Below are 22375 nucleotides of genomic sequence, written 5' to 3'. Positions count from 1 at the left end.
AACAGAGATTTTCAAATATTCTCAGCAGAAGGTTATAGAAATGGAAGCTGGTGAGGGCATTCAACTTTGCACAACATCCAGTCATCATTCCAACAAATCGGGAGGAGTTACTACATTTTGGGTAAAATGGGATCAAGAAGCTTTCCAACACAAACAATACAGACAAAGCTCTCCAAGAAAAGCTACGCACCATTATGGCTATTTGGGCTATAGCCGCACAGCTCAACCAAAACCTCAAGAGGCCGAGAGGTGACTGAGGCAAGCCAAATCCGATTTGGATGCTGCCGAGAATGATATTGACCGACAAACAGAATGGGTATTTTACAAAGTGCACCAAGCTATGAAAAAGGCTCTCATTGCAGCACAGTATATGAAGGGGGAAAATGTCGACAGGAATGAAGGCCTAGCCACCTTAGCTGAAAAGGTATCTTCCTACAGTGAAGGTCTTCAAGGTCTTCTTGATCAGGTATTACAAATCACAAGACATGGTGTAGATGACCAGAGAACCCAATATCCGAGCAGTTTCCCTCCACCCCAAATTCCCAATGGAAGTTTTCCTTCAGACAAAATAGTGGAAGTTCTTACACTTGCAGACCGCATTTTGCAGAAGATAAAGGATTATGTTTTTTCCTAAAAGATCAAGATATCTTGCCCTAGAGCACTGAAGGAAACACTGAAATGCACTAACTTCATGCATTGCAAAAAATAAAAATAAAAATGCAATTTAAGCATCTAGATCCTTTAAGACCGCACAGCTAGTTACGAGATGAAAAAAAAACTGAAAATGTTTAATGAGATTAAATTACAAAATGACTGTTAGGCTGTAGACACACTGTTAGCACTTTCTGAGTGCTTTTCTGACCACCAGCTCTTTCTGAGTGTTTTTTTTTTTTTTTTAAACGCTCCCATTAACTTGCAGTAAAATTGCCACAATCACGATCTTTTGGAAAATCACGATTGCTGATATTTAACCGTGATTTTAATGCAAGTCAACAGGAGCGTTAAAAAAAAATGCTCAGAAAGCGCTGATGGTCAGAAAAGCACCCAGAAAGAGTTCATAGTGTATCTACAGCCTTAACTTTTTTCCCATAGTTTTTTCATACCTCATGACCGATAACCAAAATGACAGCATTTTTACTAAAATTTCAGTAACTACTCTACATAAAAGAACATTTGAAAACCTTTCCAAGCATTCTCTGTGAGTAAAAATGTGTAGTGTCACTGCAGAGAGCAGTACAGGCTTGCTTATCTCTGGTCATCAGAAAATATAAACAGTACCGCCCGGTGTCTTCACTCTGATTCTCCCCACCCCCCTTTTCTGCTGAAGTGACTGAGAGCTTCAGCCAGCTATGATTACATTTGCCGATTAGCCGGAGATAAGCAAGCCTGTACTTCTCTGGCAGTGAAAGTAAAGATTTTTTTACACACAGGGAATGCTTTCAAATGTTCTTTTATGTACCGAAGAGCAGTTACTGAAATTTTAGTTTTCAGAGTATAAACCCACTTTAAGCCCCAAGAGAGCAAGGAAGTACTCAAGATAACTGATATTATTAACTGTTTTTGTAGTTTCTCGGATGTTATATGTTAATGAAGAATATGGAGGCTGACATGTTTATTTCATTTTATATTAAGCAGGTTGCCTGGCGTCCTGCTGATCCTCTGTCTCTAGTACTTTAAAGGGACTCCGAGCAGTGCAGAAACTATTGAAAGATGCATATAATTTTAAAGCTCTTTTTCTCCTTTTTCCAATGATATATAAATCGCCACCCTACGCCTTTTAGTTTTCGCTATTTTCGCGATTGAAATTGCCGTGGCTGCGATTTCGATTGCGAAAATAGAGAAAACTAAAAGGCGTAGGGTGACGATTTAGGAGTTGTCAGAAAGAGGAGAAAGAGAGCTTTAAAATGATATCCATCTTCCCATAGTTACATTGTATTACACAGGGCGACTTTTTCTGCTGAATGGAGCTGCTGACTTTGAGAAAAAGTCGCCCTGTGTAATACAAGCCATAGTCCTTGAACAAGCATGCAGCAGATCAGGTGATTCTGAGTGGATTAGCCACATGCTTGTTTCAGGGGTGTGATTCACACAGTACTGCAGCCAAAGAGATCAGCAGGACCACCTGGCAACTGATATTGTTTAAAGCGGACCTGAATCTAGAACTTCATCTTGGCTCTAAAAGGTAAGCAACATCCCCTTAAAGAAAAAAAATTTCTTTATTACAGCTGATACATATCCTGCAATAAATCTGCAGTGTGTCTACTTCCTGCTGATGCAGCTGAGATCAAATTACACTTGTGATTATTCACATATGAGGGGGAATAAGAAAGGCTAAACTCTGTAAATACATACAGGGTGCATTTCTCTTTGTTTTCCTCCTGTCCAGTGCAAGAGTTCAGGTCCTCTTTAACAGGGAATAAATATGGCAGCCACCGTGTGCCTCTCGGGATGTGCTTTGAGGTGTTATTTTGTGAAACTGAATTCCCTGAATGTCTTGTTAAGAATCTGAGTTATCTGGCTGCGTCCGGCGAAACGTGTTGTGTGAATAAATGTACTTGTGCAAAACCATGCTTTGTCATCCTTAGTGTGAGCCCGCTCTCCATTTCTGCGCAGAGCGTCTCTTAATTGTATTGTTATCCTTCAGCAGCTGTTCCTGCACCGTGGCATACAGGTTACTAGCACTCTTGTTTTGCAGCATTAGGGTTCAGTCTGGGCCAGTACACTATCTCCATGGAGCTTGCGTGTCCTCCCCGTGTTTGTGTGGGATTCCTCTGGGCACCCTGGTTTACTCACACATGCCAAGGACATACAGATAGGGTCACCGGACTCGCCAAAAGTGACCTAAAACTACGAAAGGAAAATTAGACAGTGACTGACTATGGTAGGACATTAGATTTTGGCTATGGTAGGATTAGAGTGTGAGCTCCTCTGAGGACAGTCAGTGATATGACTATGTATTCTGTAATGTGCTGCAGAAGATGTCAGTGCTATATAAATATATAATAATAATATGGTAGGACATTAGACTATGCCTATGGTGGGATTAGAGTGTGTGCTCCTCTGAGGACGGTCAGTGACATGACTATGTATTCTGTAATGTGCTGCAGAAGATGTCAGTGCTATATAAATATATAATAATAATATAGTAGGACATTAGACTATGACTATGGTAGGATTAGATTGTGAGCTCCTCTGAGGACAGTCAGTGACATGACTATGTACTCTGTAATGTGCTGCAGAAGATGTCAGTGCTATATAAATATATAATAATAATAAGGTAGGACATTAGACTATGACTATGGTAGGATTAGATTGTGAGCTCCTCTGAGGACGGTCAGTGACATGACTATGTACTCTGTAATGTGCTGCAGATGATGTCAGTGCTATATAAATACATAATAATAATAATATGGTAGGACATTAGACTATGACTATGGTAGGATTAGATTGTGAGCTCCTCTGAGGACGGTCAGTGACATGACTATGTACTCTGTAATGTGCTGCAGATGATGTCAGTGCTATATAAATACATAATAATAATATGGTAGGACATTAGACTATGACTATGGTAGGATTAGATTGTGAGCTCCTCTGAGGACAGTCAGTGACATGACTATGTACTCTGTAATGTGCTGCAGAAGATGTCAGTGCTATATAAATATATAATAATAATATGGTAGGACATTAGACTATGACTATGGTAGGATTAGATTGTGAGCTCCTCTGAGGACAGTCAGTGACATGACTATATACTCTGTAATGTGCTGCAGAAGATGTCAGTGCTATATAAATATATAATAATAATATGGTAGGACATTAGACTATGACTATGGTAGGATTAGATTGTGAGCTCCTCTGAGGACAGTCAGTGACATGACTATGTACTCTGTAATGTGCTGCAGAAGATGTCAGTGCTATATAAATATATAATAATAATATGGTAGGACATTAGACTATGACTATGGTAGGATTAGATTGTGAGCTCCTCTGAGGACGGTCAGTGACATGACTATGTACTCTGTAATGTGCTGCAGATGATGTCAGTGCTATATAAATATATAATAATAATATGGTAGGACATTAGACTATGACTATGGTAGGATTAGATTGTGAGCTCCTCTGAGGACAGTCAGTGACATGACTATGTACTCTGTAATGTGCTGCAGATGATGTCAGTGCTATATAAATACATAATAATAATATGGTAGGACATTAGACTATGACTATGGTAGGATTAGATTGTGAGCTCCTCTGAGGACGGTCAGTGACATGACTATGTACTCTGTAATGTGCTGCAGATGATGTCAGTGCTATATAAATACATAATAATAATATGGTAGGACATTAGACTATGACTATGGTAGGATTAGATTGTGAGCTCCTCTGAGGACGGTCAGTGACATGACTATGTACTCTGTAATGTGCTGCAGAAGATGTCAGAGCTATATAAATACATAATAATAATATGGTAGGGCATTAGACTATGACTATGGTAGGATTAGATTGTGAGTTCCTCTGAGGACGGTCAGTGACATGACTATGTACTCTGTAATGTGCTGCAGATGATGTCAGTGCTATATAAATACATAATAATAATATGGTAGGACATTAGACTATGACTATGGTAGGATTAGATTGTGAGCTCCTCTGAGGACGGTCAGTGACATGACTATGTACTCTGTAATGTGCTGCAGATGATGTCAGTGCTATATAAATATATACTAATAATATGGTAGGGCATTAGACTATGACTATGGTAGGATTAGATTGTGAGCTCCTCTGAGGACGGTCAGTGACATGACTATGTACTCTGTAATGTGCTGCAGATGATGTCAGTGCTATATAAATACATAATAATAATATGGTAGGGCATTAGACTATGACTATGGTAGGATTAGATTGTGAGCTCCTCTGAGGACGGTCAGTGACATGACGGTGTACTCTGTAATGTGCTGCAGAAGATGTCAGTGCTATATAAATATATAATAATAATATGGTAGGACATTAGACTATGACTATGGTGGGATTAGATTGTGAGCTCCTCTGAGGATGGTCAGTGACATGACTATGTACTCTGTAATGTGCTGCAGAAGATGTCAGAGCTATATAAATATATAAATAACAGGACGGCCTACTTCTGGGCCATTCCAGTGAAACAAGAATGGGTAAAACAATATACTGGAAGATGGATACAAATTGGCATCTGTTCCTGCACAGCATCTGGAAAAGCAGCTAAAGCTTTATGAATACATAAACACCTGGAACACCGCTGATCCCTCTCTTCATACACACATTATCCAATGATTTCCCTGCAGTTGAGATGATGAATGAGATGCAAACAATTGTGGCTTGCATGGCAGCTTACATCAGGCTCGGAATCGAGCCAATCAAAAAACAGCAGGAAGTGGATTTGATTGGCCCAATTCTAAGCCGCCTACAATGTGCATTACATTTGCATGCAAGCTAGAATGATTAGCATCTCATCAACCTTCTGCATACAGCACAGAAAAGTGGGGGTGTATTGATATCCCAGGGAAAAAAGGACACAGAGTCAACGGAAGCCCAAATGGTGCAGCTCGTTAATGGCTGATGGTTGGATAGTGTACGGGTAAGGGCTCTGCCTCTGACACAGGAGACCTGGGTTCCAATTTCGGCTCTTCCTGTTCACTAACCAAGCACCTATTCGGTAAGGAGTCCTTGGGCAAGACACCCGAACACTGCTATTGCCTACTGAGCGTGCCCTATTGGCTGCAGCTCTGGCACTTTAAGTTCACCAGGAGAAAAGCGCAATATAAATGTTCTGTGTCTGCAACTAATAGTGAGTGTAGTTAGAAAGGGCTACTCTCAAAGGTAACTTACCTTTGTAGAATGGGTAACCAACCACTTAAAGAAAGCTCGAGGTGGGCTCAAAAATGAAGAAAAAAAAAAAAAAGTAGGCTACCTGATCCACGGGGCTGAGTTGTAAGGAGAGATTGTGTCTCTCATACATAGTGTGCGGGGAGTGGCAGGGGGCGTGGCCAGGAGAGCTGCAGGAAACCCTGCAGGAACGCCCCTGGTGGGTGTTTTGAACAGGGAATACCTCTCCCCTGTGTTTACCTCAGAGTTAGGAGGGCAGAGAGCGGTGGTTGGGGGACACAGAGCCATGTCATTAGGCAGAGGACATTGTGTCCCATCTGCCCCCTGAAGATCCACCTCGGGTTCTCTTTAAGGCAGGTGGAGACAATGAACCCAACTCCACTCGGGGGTACCTATGGGGCTGGATGCATTTGCTCTCTTGTGTAAAAAGCCCAACTGGGAATCACAGTGGCGTCCACCATGTGGTACCAGAAAGGATGGGTCCCCTCCAATGATGCGATGGGGGTGTGAGGCACATTATAATGGTAGAGAGGTGCCCAGGTTATAATATCATTGGATTAGAAACAGGATAAAATGAGAGCATCCATCTGAAAATGGCGCCTTTGAATAATGGCGCACAGTGTTGCCGCTAATCCGTTTGCCGCTTATCGCTATTTAAAGAGACACTGAAGAGAAAAAAAAATGATGATATTATGATTTATATGTGTAGCACAGCTACGAAATAAAACATTAAGATCAGATACATCAGTGTAATTGTTTCCAGTACAGGAAGAGTTGAGAAACTCCAGTTGTTATCTCTATGCAAACAAGCCATTAAGCTCTCCGACTAAGTTAGTCATGGAGAAGGCTGTTATCTGACTTTTATTATCTCAACTGTTCCTGGACTATTTACTTTTCCTCTGCTAGATGAGAGGTCATTACTTCACAGACTGCTCAGAAAGACTCATTTTGAATGCTGAGTGTTGTGTAATCTGCACATATTATAGAATGATGCAATGTTAGAAAAAACACTATATACCTGAAAATAAAAGTATGAGAATATTTTGTTTGCTGCTAATCTTCTAGTAATTATTCATAGTACACAACCAATTCACTATATCATATTTTTTTTTCGCTTCAGTGTCTCTTTAACGTTAAAGCCTTATCGTTATTTAGCGTTAACACACAGAACCCTCTCTGTACCTATCCCTAACCCCTAAACCCCCCCGGTGGTGTCTAACCCTAACCACCCCCTGGTGGTGCCTACCCCTAAGACCCCCCCTGGTGGTGCCTAACCCTAAGACCCCCCCTGGTAGTGCCTAACCCTAACCACCCCCTGGTGGTGCCTAACCCTAAGACCCCCCTGGTGGTGCCTAATCCTAACCACCCCCCTGGTGGTGCCTAACCCTAACCACCGCCGGTGGTGTATATTGTACTGTAACTATACCTAACCCTACTCTCACACAGAACTCTCCCTGTACCTAACCCTAACCTTGACAGTGTTACATTAAATCCATTCACAGTTTTGCAGTTAAATAACGTCTGCAGTCTGGCTTATGTAGGGCGCTATTGATAAATAACGTTAGTGTGTGCCACTATTGATAAATAACATTAGTGTGTGTCACTATTGATAAATAACATTAGTGTGTGCCACTATTGATAAATAACATTAGTGTGTGCCACTATTGATAAATAACGTTAGTGTGTGTCACTATTGATAAATAACATTAGTGTGTGCCACTATTGATAAATAACGTTAGTGTGTACCGTTTTTATTCTTTTTTTCCCTGTGCGCCATTATTATGCAGTACTAACGATAAATAGCGATAAGCGTATCTTTTTAATGCGGCGCCATTTTTATGCATAGGCGCTGTGCACCATTATTCACTGATCCCAAAATGAGAAAAGTGTGGGGTGGCTTATCTCAATAAAGACAGCCGAATGTGACAATAAGAATTTATTATGCTCCGGCAACGCATTTCATACCTCTCGAGGATCAATAGTTCATATATATATATATTAGCTCTGGCATACTTCAATGAACATGTCATTGAGGAAAAACAATAAAACCAGTTAAAACTTAAAAAGTAGATTTAAACATAAAATAAAACTGTGGCATATCTTAAAAAGTAATTTTTAGGAGAAGGAAGATAGATACAATCGTTTATTTAATCAGTTTATTTTCGCTTTGGGTGTCCTTTAAAGTAAATGTTTATGGTTGACTGGTCCTGGACCCCCCCAAGATCATGGTGGTGATAGTTACGTGTTATGATTGTCAACTTAAAGCGGTACGATCAGCCATACTATGCCAGGGGAAAAAAACACATATAGAAGTAGATAAATACTTGATCTACTTACATAACACATGTATTGTACTGTCCACGTTTTGATTTCAGTGAATGTTATATAGTAAATGACGAGAATTCTGTTCCTGGTGGGGGCCATGTCTTTTGCCCACAATTTAGGCTAAATCCTGATGTTATTTCTGCCCTTTACTTTTTTTCTTTTCTCCTCCAATCGCTGTGTCACCTCAGCCTTGCTTGTAAACACAAGTGAGCAGAGGATCAAGTTTCAGATAAGCAGCATGCAGGGAAATGAATATATTATAGATAAAAAGAACCCCCAGCATGCAACTGTTTGGCACTGACTACTAAAGGGCCAGTGCTCCTTAAGTATGTGATAACTCCAAACCATAACAGCAGAAAGTTTTGAATGCAGGATTAGCATCTTTATCACTTAATACACTCAGACCAGTTGCTGTTGAAATTGATTTTTATGGAGTCATTCCCGCTTTTAAAGAGAAATCGTAACCAAAAATTGAACTTTATCCCAATCAGTAGCTGATACCCCCTTTTACATGACAAAACTATTCTTTTTCACAAACAGACCACCAGGTATGACTGATATTGTGGTGAAACCCCTCCCACAAGAAACTCTGAGGACCGTGGTACTCCTGGCAGTTTCCTGTCTGTGAACCTCTTTGCATTGTGGGAAATAGCTGTTTACAACTGTTTCCAACTGCCAAAAAAGCATGCAGCAGCTACATTACCTGCCAACAGTAAAAATGTCACCATGTGATAAATGTCACAATGTAAATCAGGGAGAGGAAAGATTTTACAATGGGCAAACACTGACTAAATCATTTATACATAATTATTGTAAAAATGAAGCACGCTTTTTTATTACATTATTTTCACTGGAGTTCCTCTTTAAGTTGGATCTTATGTTGCAGTGGGTGGTAAAATGCAGATGGTTTTAATGCCTAACATCCTCCCCATTATTATTGGCTTATAAAGTGCCAGCATAGTTTAGGCACTGTACATGGGGTACATAATAATCTAGACAATGGTATACACCAAATATAGACCCTGGTACAAGATACAGAACTGGCAGACAAATGTAACATGATGAATAAAATGTATAACAAATTCCAACACACAAAAGGGTGAGAGAGCCCTGCCCTTGCCAGCTTACAATGTAACAAATAGGGAAGAAACTAGAGGTGGGATAGTATAGTAGTATACAACATGTGTACCTAGAAGCAATGGGTTTTTCTCCTGTTATATATCACCTGCCCCCCCCCCCCCCCTCTATACCCAAGCACCATAACCCCCTCCAATCGCACACTGCCCTCTCCTAACTTACCTATACCCCAGTCTGTTGCAGCTGGTGCCCATTTCTCCTCCCGGCTCCCTCCACCCCGTATATTTCTGAGCGACTCACTAATGGCAGAAGAGAGGCAGTAATGCCAGCAGCCCATCACACAGCTGTCTGTACTGAAGCAAAGGAAAACGGCACCGGAGATTTCGGCGCCGCCATAGGCCATAATAGGAATTACTGCTATAGTAGCAGAAATTTGGGCGCCGTCTTTTAACTACTTTTAAAAGTGGCATAATTCAGCCACCAGCAATAGCTGGAATCTGAAATGACATCTTACCGCATGAGTCCATGGCGGCCTGGAGGGGAAATAGTAATTAACGCCGCTGGGACCTCTGCAGGAGCAGGGTGAGATGTTTTTCTGCTTCACCCTGTACCCAAATCTCCTGGCGGCTTAATTATAGGTACCTGTCTGTACCACCTGGGCTGGGCACAGTACAGGGTGGCTTGTCTTTCCCTTCCCTATGCCGAGTCACCAACTTTCTCAAATGCATGTCCATGACTTCCACATCCTCTACTCTAACTTGCTGGCCGAGTTAATTAAACACGTGAGGTGGGAGAGGAGAATGCAGTCAGGGGCAAAAGACCATTTCATTCTGGTGGCGCTCCAGACACGGGCCTGGAATAGCTGTGGCTAGAAGCGCCACTGTCTGGGACCTTCTAAGCAAGGGCTTGTTGGATCTGCTGTTATGGCCAGCCCCGGGCCGCCCATGACGCCAGGTGACGGCTCTTCCTTAGAAGGCAAACCTGCGTCAGGGCTGCATTTCCCCTCCCTCTCTGGCTACTGCTCATTTCCCTTCTGTGGGGTTGGGGTGCCTGCCAGAAGTGGGGAGAGGGGCCGACATCATTCCTCCCTCCCTCTGTGTGCCTCTCCTGTCCCTCCTGCAAAGCTGGTGCAGTGGTCCGGGTTGTAATTAACTCACCTGCTCACTGGCTCTATACGATGTGTCCCCGCCAGAAGCTGTCTCCTCTCTGTCCGTCCGATCTCTGTATGATGCGCATAATCACATGTCATGCAGGGAAACCGGAAGTAGAGAGGAGACGCTGCCAGCAGGGACACCGCATGGAGTGAGTGAGCAGGCAAGTTAATTACAAAGCACACCAGTGCGTCAGCTCTTCAGGGGGGCAGAAAGGGGGTCCATGGAGAGGGAGGTAAGAATTATGTCAGCTCCCCTCCTAGATCTGCTACCTATATTGGGGGCACTTATACCAAGCTATTTATACTGAATGCACCTACACCAGGCTATCTATACTGAGGGAATCCATTCCTAGCTTCCTTTACTGGAGGCACCTATACCTGGCTTCCTATACTGGTGCCACCTCTACCTGGTTAACTATAATGGGGGCACCGATACCTGGCTAACTATACTGGGGGCACGATACCTGCCTAGCTATACTGGTGGCACCGATACCTGGCTAGCTATACTGGTGCCACCTCTACCTGGTTAACTATAATGGGGGCACCGATACCTGGCTAACTATACTGGGGGCACGATACCTGCCTAGCTATACTGGTGGCACCGATACCTGGCTAGCTATACTGGTGCCACCTCTACCTGGTTAACTATACTGGGGGCACCGATACCTGGCTAACTATACTGGGGGCACCGATACCTGGCTAACTATACTGGGGGCACGATACCTGCCTAGCTATACTGGTGGCACCGATACCTGGCTAGCTATACTGGTGCCACCTCTACCTGGTTAACTATACTGGGGGCACCGATACCTGGCTAACTATACTGGGGGCACGATACCTGCCTAGCTATACTGGTGGCACCGATACCTGGCTAGCTATACTGGGGGCACCGATACCTGCCTAGCTATACTGGTGGCACTGATACCTGGCTAGCTATACTGGGGGCACCTATACCCGGTTTCCTATGCAATCATTCCAAATCGGAAGGGGCGGGGGGGTTGCGCATCCTCACAAGTCTGCCACCGGCAGCATAGAACCGGCTGTAGCAGTGCTCCTGTGGGTGTAGAAATGCAGCCATGTTCCGCATCAAGGGGTGTATGGTGTCCAGAGGAGTCCAAGAACCATCTAGTGGATACAAAAAAAAATCAGAGACACCAGGACAGGAGCCCCTTATGGTGTAGTATGTCAGGATGATACCTTAAAATAGTAGAGATTAGTCAAGAATACTCACATATGTAGGTTGCAAAACCAGCAACCACAAAACAAAAACAAGTGAAAACCCCCAATAAACTGAAGGGCTGTTTAGGCTATAACTGGGAGAGAGGAGGCACTCCAAAACTAACAATCAATATAATAAATAGTAAGAAAAGATGACTAACTTACCTCTAAAAGAAGGGGCAACACCAAAATAAACTTTAATAAACACTTGAACGATAATGTGTTTCGTGGAGCACAGGGTGAAAAACGAGTGGAAGATAAGAGAAACTAGCGGGCAAAACGTTTGGGCGCAGAATCGAGCACCAGAATTGACCCGCATGTTAGATGCCTATGCACTGTATACGGATTGTCACATGATTTCAGCATGAGTCTATTGGAAATCTGTGGAGCTACCGGCGGCTGCCAGAGAGATACGTAGAGGACGCACTTCTTTTGAGCAGACTTGCCGCGACTGACTGAAGTGACGGGACCCGGTACCTGCGGCGGTACAGAAGACTGAGGACTGGGAGCGATCTGTGCACATGGGGCTGGAGGAAGCCCCAGGTATGTATAAAACTTTTAGTTTATCTCAGCTCTGGTACACTTTAAGGATCCCTTTAAAGAGACTCTGAAGCGACATTAAAAAATCGCTTTTTACCTTATAATCAACATGGGCATGGTTGCCCCTGCTAAAACGCCGCTATCCCACGGCTGAATGAGAGGTCTTTACCCCCCCAAATCCCCTCCGTTGTTCCCAGGCAGCGCTTCCTGTTGAGGCAGGGCTAATGACCGCAGCCCTGCCACTCAGCGCGTCTATCAGCACATATCTCCGCCTCTCCACGCCCCTCTCAGTCTTCCTTCACAGAGAGGGGCGGGGAGAGGCGGAGATCCGCCGCTGATAGACGCGCATGGAGGCAGAGCTACAGCCATTAGCTCTGCCTCCATGAACAGCAAAATCTACGACCAAGTTGGTCGTGGATTTTGCAGGGGGGGGGGGGGGGGGATTTGGGGGGTAAAGACCCCTCGTTCAGCCGCGGGATAGCGGCGTTTTAGCAGGAGCACACATGCCCATGTTGATTATAAGTTACAAAGCAATTTTTAATGTCGTTTCAGTGTCTCTTTAAGAATCCAGGACTGTAAATGACATTTCCTCTGCTGCTAAAGTGTTGGGTAAAGCCTTGTACACGTTAGATGATGACTGGATTAGCTGCATGCTCGTTTCAGGTATGTGATTCAGACACTTCTGATGCCAATAAGGCCAGTGGCCTGCTGCTCTTTTTGTCATCAGAAGTGTCTGAATGACATAGGCAACTGGTATTTTTTAAAAGGAAATAGTGGCATAGTGGTTAGCGCTCTCGCCTTGCAGTGCCGGATTCCTGGTTCGATTCCCAGCCAGGGCAACATCTGTAAGGAGTTTGTATGTTCTCCCTGTGTCCGTGTGGGTTTCGTCCAGGCACTCTGGTTTCCTCCCACATCCCAAAAACATACAGATAAGTTGATTGGCTTCCCCCTAAATTGGCCCTATACATGCACTACACGATACATACAAGGGTGCTCAAATATCCCTTTTCAAAATCCGAATTGATCTGGATCCAGATATCCGGCTCCGAACTTTTGGGTATCTGAATAAAATCTCAGTATCCGGGTTATCCGGGCGGATTTGGAAATCTGGATAGGGAAACCGTAAGTGGCCTTTATATTGCTTTTAAAACGTTTTTAACGGTAAATGAGGCATGTAGCATCATGTTTTTTTAAAGGGAAACACAAATTGATGGTGTGGAGACTTAAAAATCACCCTCCTCCCCCCCCCCCCCCCCCCCCCCGAAAAAAATGGCTGTCAATGAACATCAGGACTAGGTTCCAGACAGCGGTCGTGCAGCCCACATTGTGTCCACATTGTGCACATCTGGGACATGGCTGTTTTCAGCCCAGACACCTCCAAAAAATTATGCAGCAATTGTGTTTTGGGTTAAATATAGGTGGTATCAGCACAGCAGCAGTGGCCTGTGTCACCCTGGTGGTGGGAGCAGCAAAGGCAGCAGGAGCAGGGCAATGCAGCAGCAGCAGGTGTAACGTCTGCCAGGAGCATGCTGAACGTGGCACTTTGCACTTGGCACTTTTCACGTGGCACTTTGCACTTGGTACTTTGCATGTGGCACTTTGCACTTGGCATGTGCAAAGAGTCACGTGCAAAGTGCCACGTGCAAAGTGCCACGTGCCGAGTGACAGTCAGACAGCAGTGGAGAAGACACTAGTGCACACTAACTGTCACACTGGCACTGCTCACAGCACAGCAGTTCTATAGTAAGCTAACACAGTAGTACTACTACTCTAACAACTACTAGCACTGACTGCAGTACTACAGTACTAACTACACAATAACACAGTAATCCTATTCCCAAACCTAAACTATACTGTAGCTAAGCAGAAAACAAAGCAAGCGCTCACCAACATGGGCTGCAACTGAATGACTCATCACCTCATATGCACCGCTTATATAGCTCAAATACACACTCAGCAATCAGACAGATGCAAAACATATGCATAACTAAATACTTACCATGCAAAACAGGATAGCACAATGGGTGCTGCTAGCGCGTACGTACAAAAAGGGCGCCCGGACAAAAAGGGCGCGGGGTGTAAACTCTAAATAATAATGAATCATTAATAGGGTTTATAAAAATAGTGTGCTATATTTCGTTTACAAATAAAGTTTAACAAAATTATAAATCATTGAATAATGTTTATAAAATCGGAAATTGTGAAAACGTTAATCTTCCCTGTTTCAAAAGTTAAACTTATAATTACGTTTATTAAAAAAACAATAATATATGTTTAATTGTTATAATTGTATATTATTGTGAATAATCTTCATTTATGGTTTGTTCTTATAATAAAATCTGAAAATATTATTTATAACGATGATATATATATGACTACATTCGTAATAAGTGTTGTAAAACATTAGTAACTAGCCAACCCGCGTCGTAGCATACGCCGCATCTATCTATCTAATAGAGTACGTGCCTCAACCTTGAAGCAAGAAGAAGTAGGCTTTCCATGAGAAAATGTATGCGTGCTCAAACACCAAGTTTAACCCTAGCAAGTCTGGCTTTGCAAATCCGGCCTAATTGGCTATTCATGAGGCAATGCTCATGCAAATATGCATTTGCTTTCGCATGCCAAACTATGCAGGGTCAAAAAACCAATACTGCAAAATGCTCTCTCACTGCCTGGGAACCACAGCGGCACCCCGGAGTGGGAGGCTGGGTGGCGCAGCCGCCCCCCCCAAGCGTGGCCAGCGCCGGGGAGAGCCGTCCGCACCCACCTCCTAATATTAAAAACAGCCACTTACCTTAACATCCATTGGGTTCTGCTACATGCGCATTAATTTTCTCATGGAAAGGATTTTGTGCAGTTTGTATCCTTTGGAGGCAGGTGGTGGATGGCTTGCTCCGGTGGTGTGAACCCTGGAGTGAGTGCGCCTGTCCTCCCCCCCCCCCCCCCCCTCTGGAGTGCTGTATGTGAGCCAGCCCTGAGCTCTAAAGCTCGGGGTGACCCATGCTTCTCTCCTTTCTCATGTGGTGCCCCCAAATTAATGCGCATGTAGCAGAACGCAATGGACGTTAAGGTAAGTGCCTGTTTTTAATATTGGGAGGTGGGTGCAGACGGCTCTCCCCGGCGCTGGCCAAACTTGGGGGGGGGGCGTCCACGCCACCCAGCCTCCCCCTCCGGGGTGCCGCTGTGGTTTCCAGGCAGTGAGAGAGCGGTCCCCCCAGTTGTATAAAAAGGGGGCATTGGGAATCCTCCCCGTGGCGCTCCTGGAGGCCTGGAGCACACCAAAAACTGCTAGCAGATCCGCAAAATGCTAGCAGATTTTGAAACGCTTTTTCTTATTTTTCTGTAGCATTTCACCTAGCATTTTGCGGTTTTGTAAAGCGTTTTTGGTGTAGTAGATTTCATATATTGTTACAGTAAAGCTGTTACTGAACAGCTTCTGTAACAAAAACGCCTGCAAAACCGCTCTGAACTGCCATTTTTCAGAGCGGTTTGCGTTTTTCCTATACTTAACATTGAGGCAGAAACGCATCCGAAATCCAAAAAAAGTATGCGTTTCAGCAAAACGCCTCTCGCTCTGGTGTGCACCAGCCCATTGAAATACATTACCCAAGCGTATCCACAGCCGCAAGTGGATCGCAAAACGCTGCCGAACCGCTCTGGTGTGCACTAAGCCGAATAGTGCTAATGTAGCATGTAGCAGGGTGACTGCTTTGTGGTATTGGTTTGTGCATGCATTTGCATGAGCATTGCCTCATGAATAGCCAATTAGGCCAGATTTGCAATGTCAGACTTGCTAGGGTAAGGCCTCTTTTCCATGGACTGTGAATAGGCAGTGAAATGGCTCTCAAACTCTCACAACTGCTCACTGCTGCCCGGTAACTGCTTGCTGCTGCCTGGTAACTGCTTGCTGCTGCCTGGTAACTGCTTGCTGCTGCCTGGTATCTGTTCACTGCTGCCTGGTAACTGCTTGCTGCTGCCTGGTAACTGCTTGTTGCTGCCTGGTAACTGCTTGTTGCTGCCTGGTAACTGCTTGTTGCTGCCTGGTATCTGCTCACTGCTGCCTGGTAACTGCTTGCTGCTGCCTGGTAACTGCTTGCTGCTGCCTGGTAACTGCTTGTTGCTGCCTGATAACTGCTTGCTGCTGCCTGGCAACTGCTTGCTGCTGCCTGGTAACTGCTTGTTGCTGCCTGGTATCTGCTCACTGCTGACTGATAACTGCTTGCTGCTGCCTGGTAACTGCTTGTTGCTGCCTGGTAACTGCTTGTTGCTGCCTGGTATCTGCTCACTGCTGCCTGGTAACTGCTTGCTGAGCACACAGCTCAACAGTCCGTGGAAAAGAGGCCTTAAACTTGGTGTTTGATCACGCATAAATTTTCTCATGCAAAGTACTTCTTCTTCTTGTTTGAAGGTTGAGGCACTTAGTCTATTATATATATAGATATTATTACTAAAATTTTACAAAAACTATACCTAAGCCTACTCTTACACAGAACCCTCCCTGTACCTATCCCTAACCCCTAGACCCCCCTATTGGTGCCTAAACCTAAGACCCCCCTGTTGGTGCCTAAACCTAAGACCCCCCCCTGTTGGTGCCTAAGTAACCCTCCCTGTACCTACCCCTAAACCCTAGACCCCCCTGTTGGTGCCTAAACCTAAGACCCCCCAGTTGGTTGCTAAACCTAAGACCCCCCTGTTGGTGCCTAAACCTAAGACCCCCCTGTTGGTGCCTAAACCTAAGACCCCCCTGTTGGTGCCTAAACCTAAGGCCCCCCTGTTGGTGCCTAAGACCCCCCTGTTGGTGCCTAAACCTAAGACCCCCCTGTTGGTGCCTGAACCTAAGACCCCCCTGTTGGTGCCTAAACCTAAGACCCCCCTGTTGGTGCCTAAACCTAAGACCCCCCTGTTGGTGCCTAAACCTAAGACCCCCCTGTTGGTGCCTAAACCTAAGACCCCCCTGTTGGTGCCTGAACCTAAGACCCCCCTGTTGGTGCCTAAACCTAAGACCCCCCTGTTGGTGCCTAAACCTAAGACCCCCCTTTATTATGTGGATAATAATGTTTTACTAATTGTGGATGCAAAAAATATTTAGCAATTTACGTTACATACTGATCGCTTTATTTTGTGAATAATAATGTTTTACAAACAGTAAGGGATAAAACTTTAAATAATGTTTTAATTAGTTAAATAAGATAAATATGTTTAGTATTTTTATAAACGTTATTCTGCACGGGTGCATTTTATAAACGTAAATCACCACAAGCACACTTATAAATTATTAAAAATCTCCTGGCGCCATTTGTAAATGTTATTTATGTCCTGCGCCCTTTTTTCCTGCCCGGCGCCCATTAAACGTTATTTATTATGAGAGTGAATGGCGGCGCCCTTTTTGTCCACTAGCGGCCTGCGCCCTTTTTTCCCGGCTCCGGAAAAAAGTATGTGATAGTGCATTAAACTCTGGGACAATTGCACATCTTATACTGTACATATACATACACATATACTGTATATGCACACATATACATGTACTCAGAGCCAGTACAAGGTCCTCCGGCACCCAAGGCTGAGACACCAAAGTGCGCCCCTCCATCCCTTCCACCCCAGCCGTCACACACTGATTGCTATAAGAGTAAGAGGTGCCCCAGAGTAGTGTTGGGCGAACAGTGTTCGCCACTGTTCGGGTTCTGCAGAACATCACCCTGTTCGGGTGATGTTCGGGTTCGGCCGAACACCTCATGGTGTTCGGCCAAACTGTTCGGCCATATGGCCGAACTAAGAGCGCATGGCCGAACGTTACCCGAACGTTCGGCTAGCGCTGTGATTGGCAGAACGGGTCACGTGTAGTGTTGGGCGAACATCTAGATGTTCGGGTTCGGGCCGAACATGGACGCGATGTTCGGGTGTTCGAGCCGAACTCCGAACATAATGGAAGTCAATGGGGACTCGAACTTTTGTGCTTTGTAAAGCCTCCTTACATGCTACATACCCTAAATTTACAGGGTATGTGCACCTTGGGAGTGGGTACAAGAGGAAAAGAGCTTATAGTTTTGAGAAAATCGATTTTAAAGTTTCAAAGGGAAAACTGTCTTTTAAATGCGGGAAATGTCTGTTTTCTTTGCACAGGTAACATGCTTTTAGTCGGCATGCAGTCATAAATGTAATACATATAAGAGGTTCCAGGAAAAGGGACCGGTAACGCTAACCCAGCAGCAGCACACGTGATGGAACAGGAGGAGGGTGGCGCAGGAGGAGAAGGCCACGCTTTGAGACACAACAACCCAGGCCTTGCATGAGGACAAGAAGCGTGCGGATAGCAATTTGCGTTTTGTCGCCATGCAGTCATAAATTTAATACAGGTGAGAGGTTCAATAAACAGGGACCGGAAACGCTAACCCATCACAGATGTTCATTGTTCATGTTACTTGGTTGGGGTCCGGGAGTGTTGCGTAGTCGTTTCCAATCCAGGATTGATTCATTTTAATTTGAGTCAGACGGTCTGCATTTTCTGTGGAGAGGCGGATACGCCGATCTGTGACGATGCCTCCGGCAGCACTAAAACAGCATTCCGACATAACGCTGGCTGCCGGGCAAGCCAGCACCTCTATTGCGTACATTGCTAGTTTGTGCCAGGTGTCTAGCTTCGATACCCAATAGTTGAAGGGTGCAGATGGATTGTTCAACACAGCTTTGCCATCTGACATGTAGTCCTTGACCATCTTCTCCAGGCGATCGGTGTTGGAGGTGGATCTGCACGCTTGCTGTTCTGTGTGCTGCTCCATGGGTGTCAGAAAATTTTCCCACTCCAAGGACACTGCCGATACCATTCCCTTTTGGGCACTAGCTGCGGCTTGTGTTGTTTGCTGCCCTCCTGGTCGTCCTGGGTTTGCGGAAGTCAGTCTGTCGGCGTACAACTGGCTAGAGGAGGGGGAGGATGTCAATCTCCTCTTTAAAGTCTCCACAAGGGCCTGCTGGTATTCTTCCATTTTGACCTGTCGGACTCTTTCTTCAAGCAGTTTTGGAACATTGTGTTTGTACCGTGGATCCAGAAGGGTATAAACCCAGTAATTGGTGTTGTCCAGAATGCGCACAATGCCTGGGTCGCGTTCAATGCAGTCCTAGGCCGAAGAGGTCATAGCCTAGGGTCACAAAAACCTGTTTATTTGGGCTATTTCAATGGTAGTGATGGTGACGTACATAAATCTCAGCCATGGCCGTTAGCAATGTCTGAATTTCAGGAAATGTCTCATGCAGGTAGAAGACATATTGTTAGACTTGGATTCCAAAGATGGGGTCCCTACATCTCTGCAAACCAGAGTTACAGGGGTCCAAAATTGGTCAAATCCCCCATAGACTTTCATTGCCTCCCTATTTCACTTTCCAAAATCTCACATCTTTTCAAAGGGCAATGGCTCAGCAGTACCAAATTTTCTAGCATTGTAGGGACCCTTAGGGGGAACTTGACTGGTGAGTTTCGGGCCCCTAGGCCAAAGAGGTCATAGCCTAGGGTCACAAAAACCTGTTTATTTGGGCTATTTCAATGGTAGTGATGGTGACGTACATAAATCTCAGCTATGGCCGTTAGCAACGTCTGAATTTCACGAAATGTCTCATGCAGGTAGAAGACATATTGTTAGACTTGGATTCCAAAGATGGGGTCCCTACATCTCTGCAAACTAGAGTTACAGGGGTCCAAAATTGGTAAAATCCCCCATAGACTTTTATTGCCTCCCTATTTCACTTTCCAAAATCTCACATCTTTTCAAACGGCAATGGCTCAGCAGTACCAAATTTTCTAGCATTGTAGGGACCCTTAGGGGGAACTTGACTGGTGAGTTTCGGGCCCCTAGGCCAAAGAGGTCATAGCCTAGGGTCACAAAAACCTGTTTATTTGGGCTATTTCAATGGTAGTGATGGTGACGTACATAAATCTCAGCCATGGCCGTTAGCAACGTCTGAATTTCAGGAAATGTCTCATGCAGGTAGAAGACATATTGTTAGACTTGGATTCCAAAGATGGGGTCCCTACATCTCTGCAAACCAGAGTTACAGGGGTCCAAAATTGGTCAAATCCCCCATAGACTTTCATTGCCTCCCTATTTCACTTTCCAAAATCTCACATCTTTTCAAAGGGCAATGGCTCAGCAGTACCAAATTTTCTAGCATTGTAGGGACCCTTAGGGGGAACTTGACTGGTGAGTTTCGGGCCCCTAGGCCAAAGAGGTCATAGCCTAGGGTCACAAAAACCTGTTTATTTGGGCTATTTCAATGGTAGTGATGGTGACGTACATAAATCTCAGCTATGGCCGTTAGCAACGTCTAAATTTCACGAAATGTCTCATGCAGGTAGAAGACATATTGTTAGACTTGGATTCCAAAGATGGGGTCCCTACATCTCTGCAAACTAGAGTTACAGGGGTCCAAAATTGGTAAAATCCCCCATAGACTTTTATTGCCTCCCTATTTCACTTTCCAAAATCTCACATCTTTTCAAAGGGCAATGGCTCAGCAGTACCAAATTTTCTAGCATTGTAGGGACCCTTAGGGGGAACTTGACTGGTGAGTTTCGGGCCCCTAGGCCAAAGAGGTCATAGCCTAGGGTCACAAAAACCTGTTTATTTGGGCTATTTCAATGGTAGTGATGGTGACGTACATAAATCTCAGCTATGGCCGTTAGCAACGTCTGAATTTCACGAAATGTCTCATGCAGGTAGAAGACATATTGTTAGACTTGGATTCCAAAGATGGGGTCCCTACATCTCTGCAAACTAGAGTTACAGGGGTCCAAAATTGGTAAAATCCCCCATAGACTTTTATTGCCTCCCTATTTCACTTTCCAAAATCTCACATCTTTTCAAAGGGCAATGGCTCAGCAGTACCAAATTTTCTAGCATTGTAGGGACCCTTAGGGGGAACTTGACTGGTGAGTTTCGGGCCCCTAGGCCAAAGAGGTCATAGCCTAGGGTCACAAAAACCTGTTTATTTGGGCTATTTCAATGGTAGTGATGGTGACGTACATAAATCTCAGCTATGGCCGTTAGCTCCTGTGACAGTGTTAGGCAGCGGTTGGGACCTGTGTTGTGCTGAAAGTATCTACGATAGCGCTAGCGCTATAGAGAAACGAACTAATTCGTTGGTGTAGCTGGAAGGCAATATATTTTTTATATATACAGAGAGACTGTGTAGCCAGTACCCCTCCCCAAAAGTTTTATTTTATTTGGCATGGAAATGTCCGGGAACTACAAGAAAATGGGCCTGGCGGACCTGCAAAATCTTTGCCAAGAGAGAGGCATTGATGTCGGTCGCAAGAAACAACAGGACCTGGTAACGGAATTGTTTCAATGGGATACCCAGCAACTGCGGGAGCCGGGAGTGTCCGCTGAAGTGGATACCAGCCCATCTGACAATCGAGGGGAACAAGAGACTGAGACTCCTGACCGTACAGAGGTTGTGCATCCTGAGGGCCCTGCATCAACAGTTACGCAGGAGAATGTCAGTGTGGACCCCAATCCCAGAGTTTCTGGAAGTGCTCGCCTGGAACCGGCCAGTACTGGACAGTCCATGGGAGCTGACCCGGTAATGCAGCAGGCATTACAAAAGCTGATGGAAACTGACCTGGAGAAGTACATGCAGTACATGGAAGCACGAGAGGAACGGGAGCGCCAAGCTGCTGAACGCCACGCGGAGAGGGATGCCGCTGAGCGAGAACGGGAGCGCCAACGACAGCATGAGCTAAACATGGCAAAAGTGCAACAGGCCAGCCGGAGTTCACCGCCCAGCCTCCCTGCTGAAGGAGCTGCAGCACCCGTAAGTGCAAAATTTAAATTTGCTAATATTGAAAAAGACACTGACATTGACTTGTTTTTGCGGTCTTTTGAAAAAGCATGCCGTCAGTATCGTCTGTCCCAAGACCAGTGGGCCAGACATCTGACACCTTTGCTGCGCTACAAAGCGCTTGATGCCTTCGCAGAAATGCCTGCGGAGAAGGATAATGATTATGCTGCTATAAAAGACGCTATCATTACTAAGTACCAGCTGACGCCAGAAGCCTATCGGAAAAAGTTCAGGGCCTGGCAGAAAAAGTCTTCTGGCTCGTACCGAGATGTGGTCAGCAGCTTGCTCACCACACTCCGGCAGTGGACTCTAGGCCTCACCAAAGGGTCTTATGATGTCCTGGAGGACTTGATAGTCCTGGAACAATTTCTGAACATT

At 44.9% G+C, this 22375-nt stretch overlaps 1 protein-coding gene across 1 annotated transcript in view; it reads left to right on the top strand.

Moving 5' to 3' along the window:
* LOC137522268 (sacsin-like) overlaps window positions 1–791 on the top strand; it is a 33197-nt gene extending 32406 nt beyond the window's left edge. Inside the window, 1 exon segment of the mRNA XM_068242297.1 lies at window positions 1–791. Coding sequence (XP_068098398.1) covers window positions 1–634 — 634 coding nt within the window. The 3' untranslated portion in view covers window positions 635–791.
* The last annotated feature ends 21584 nt before the right edge of the window (window positions 792–22375 follow it).

Source organism: Hyperolius riggenbachi, chromosome 6, assembly GCF_040937935.1.
Source record: "Hyperolius riggenbachi isolate aHypRig1 chromosome 6, aHypRig1.pri, whole genome shotgun sequence".
In the NCBI taxonomy this organism is placed as follows: domain Eukaryota; kingdom Metazoa; phylum Chordata; class Amphibia; order Anura; family Hyperoliidae; genus Hyperolius; species Hyperolius riggenbachi.
This window is presented reverse-complemented; position numbering and strand designations above follow the sequence as displayed.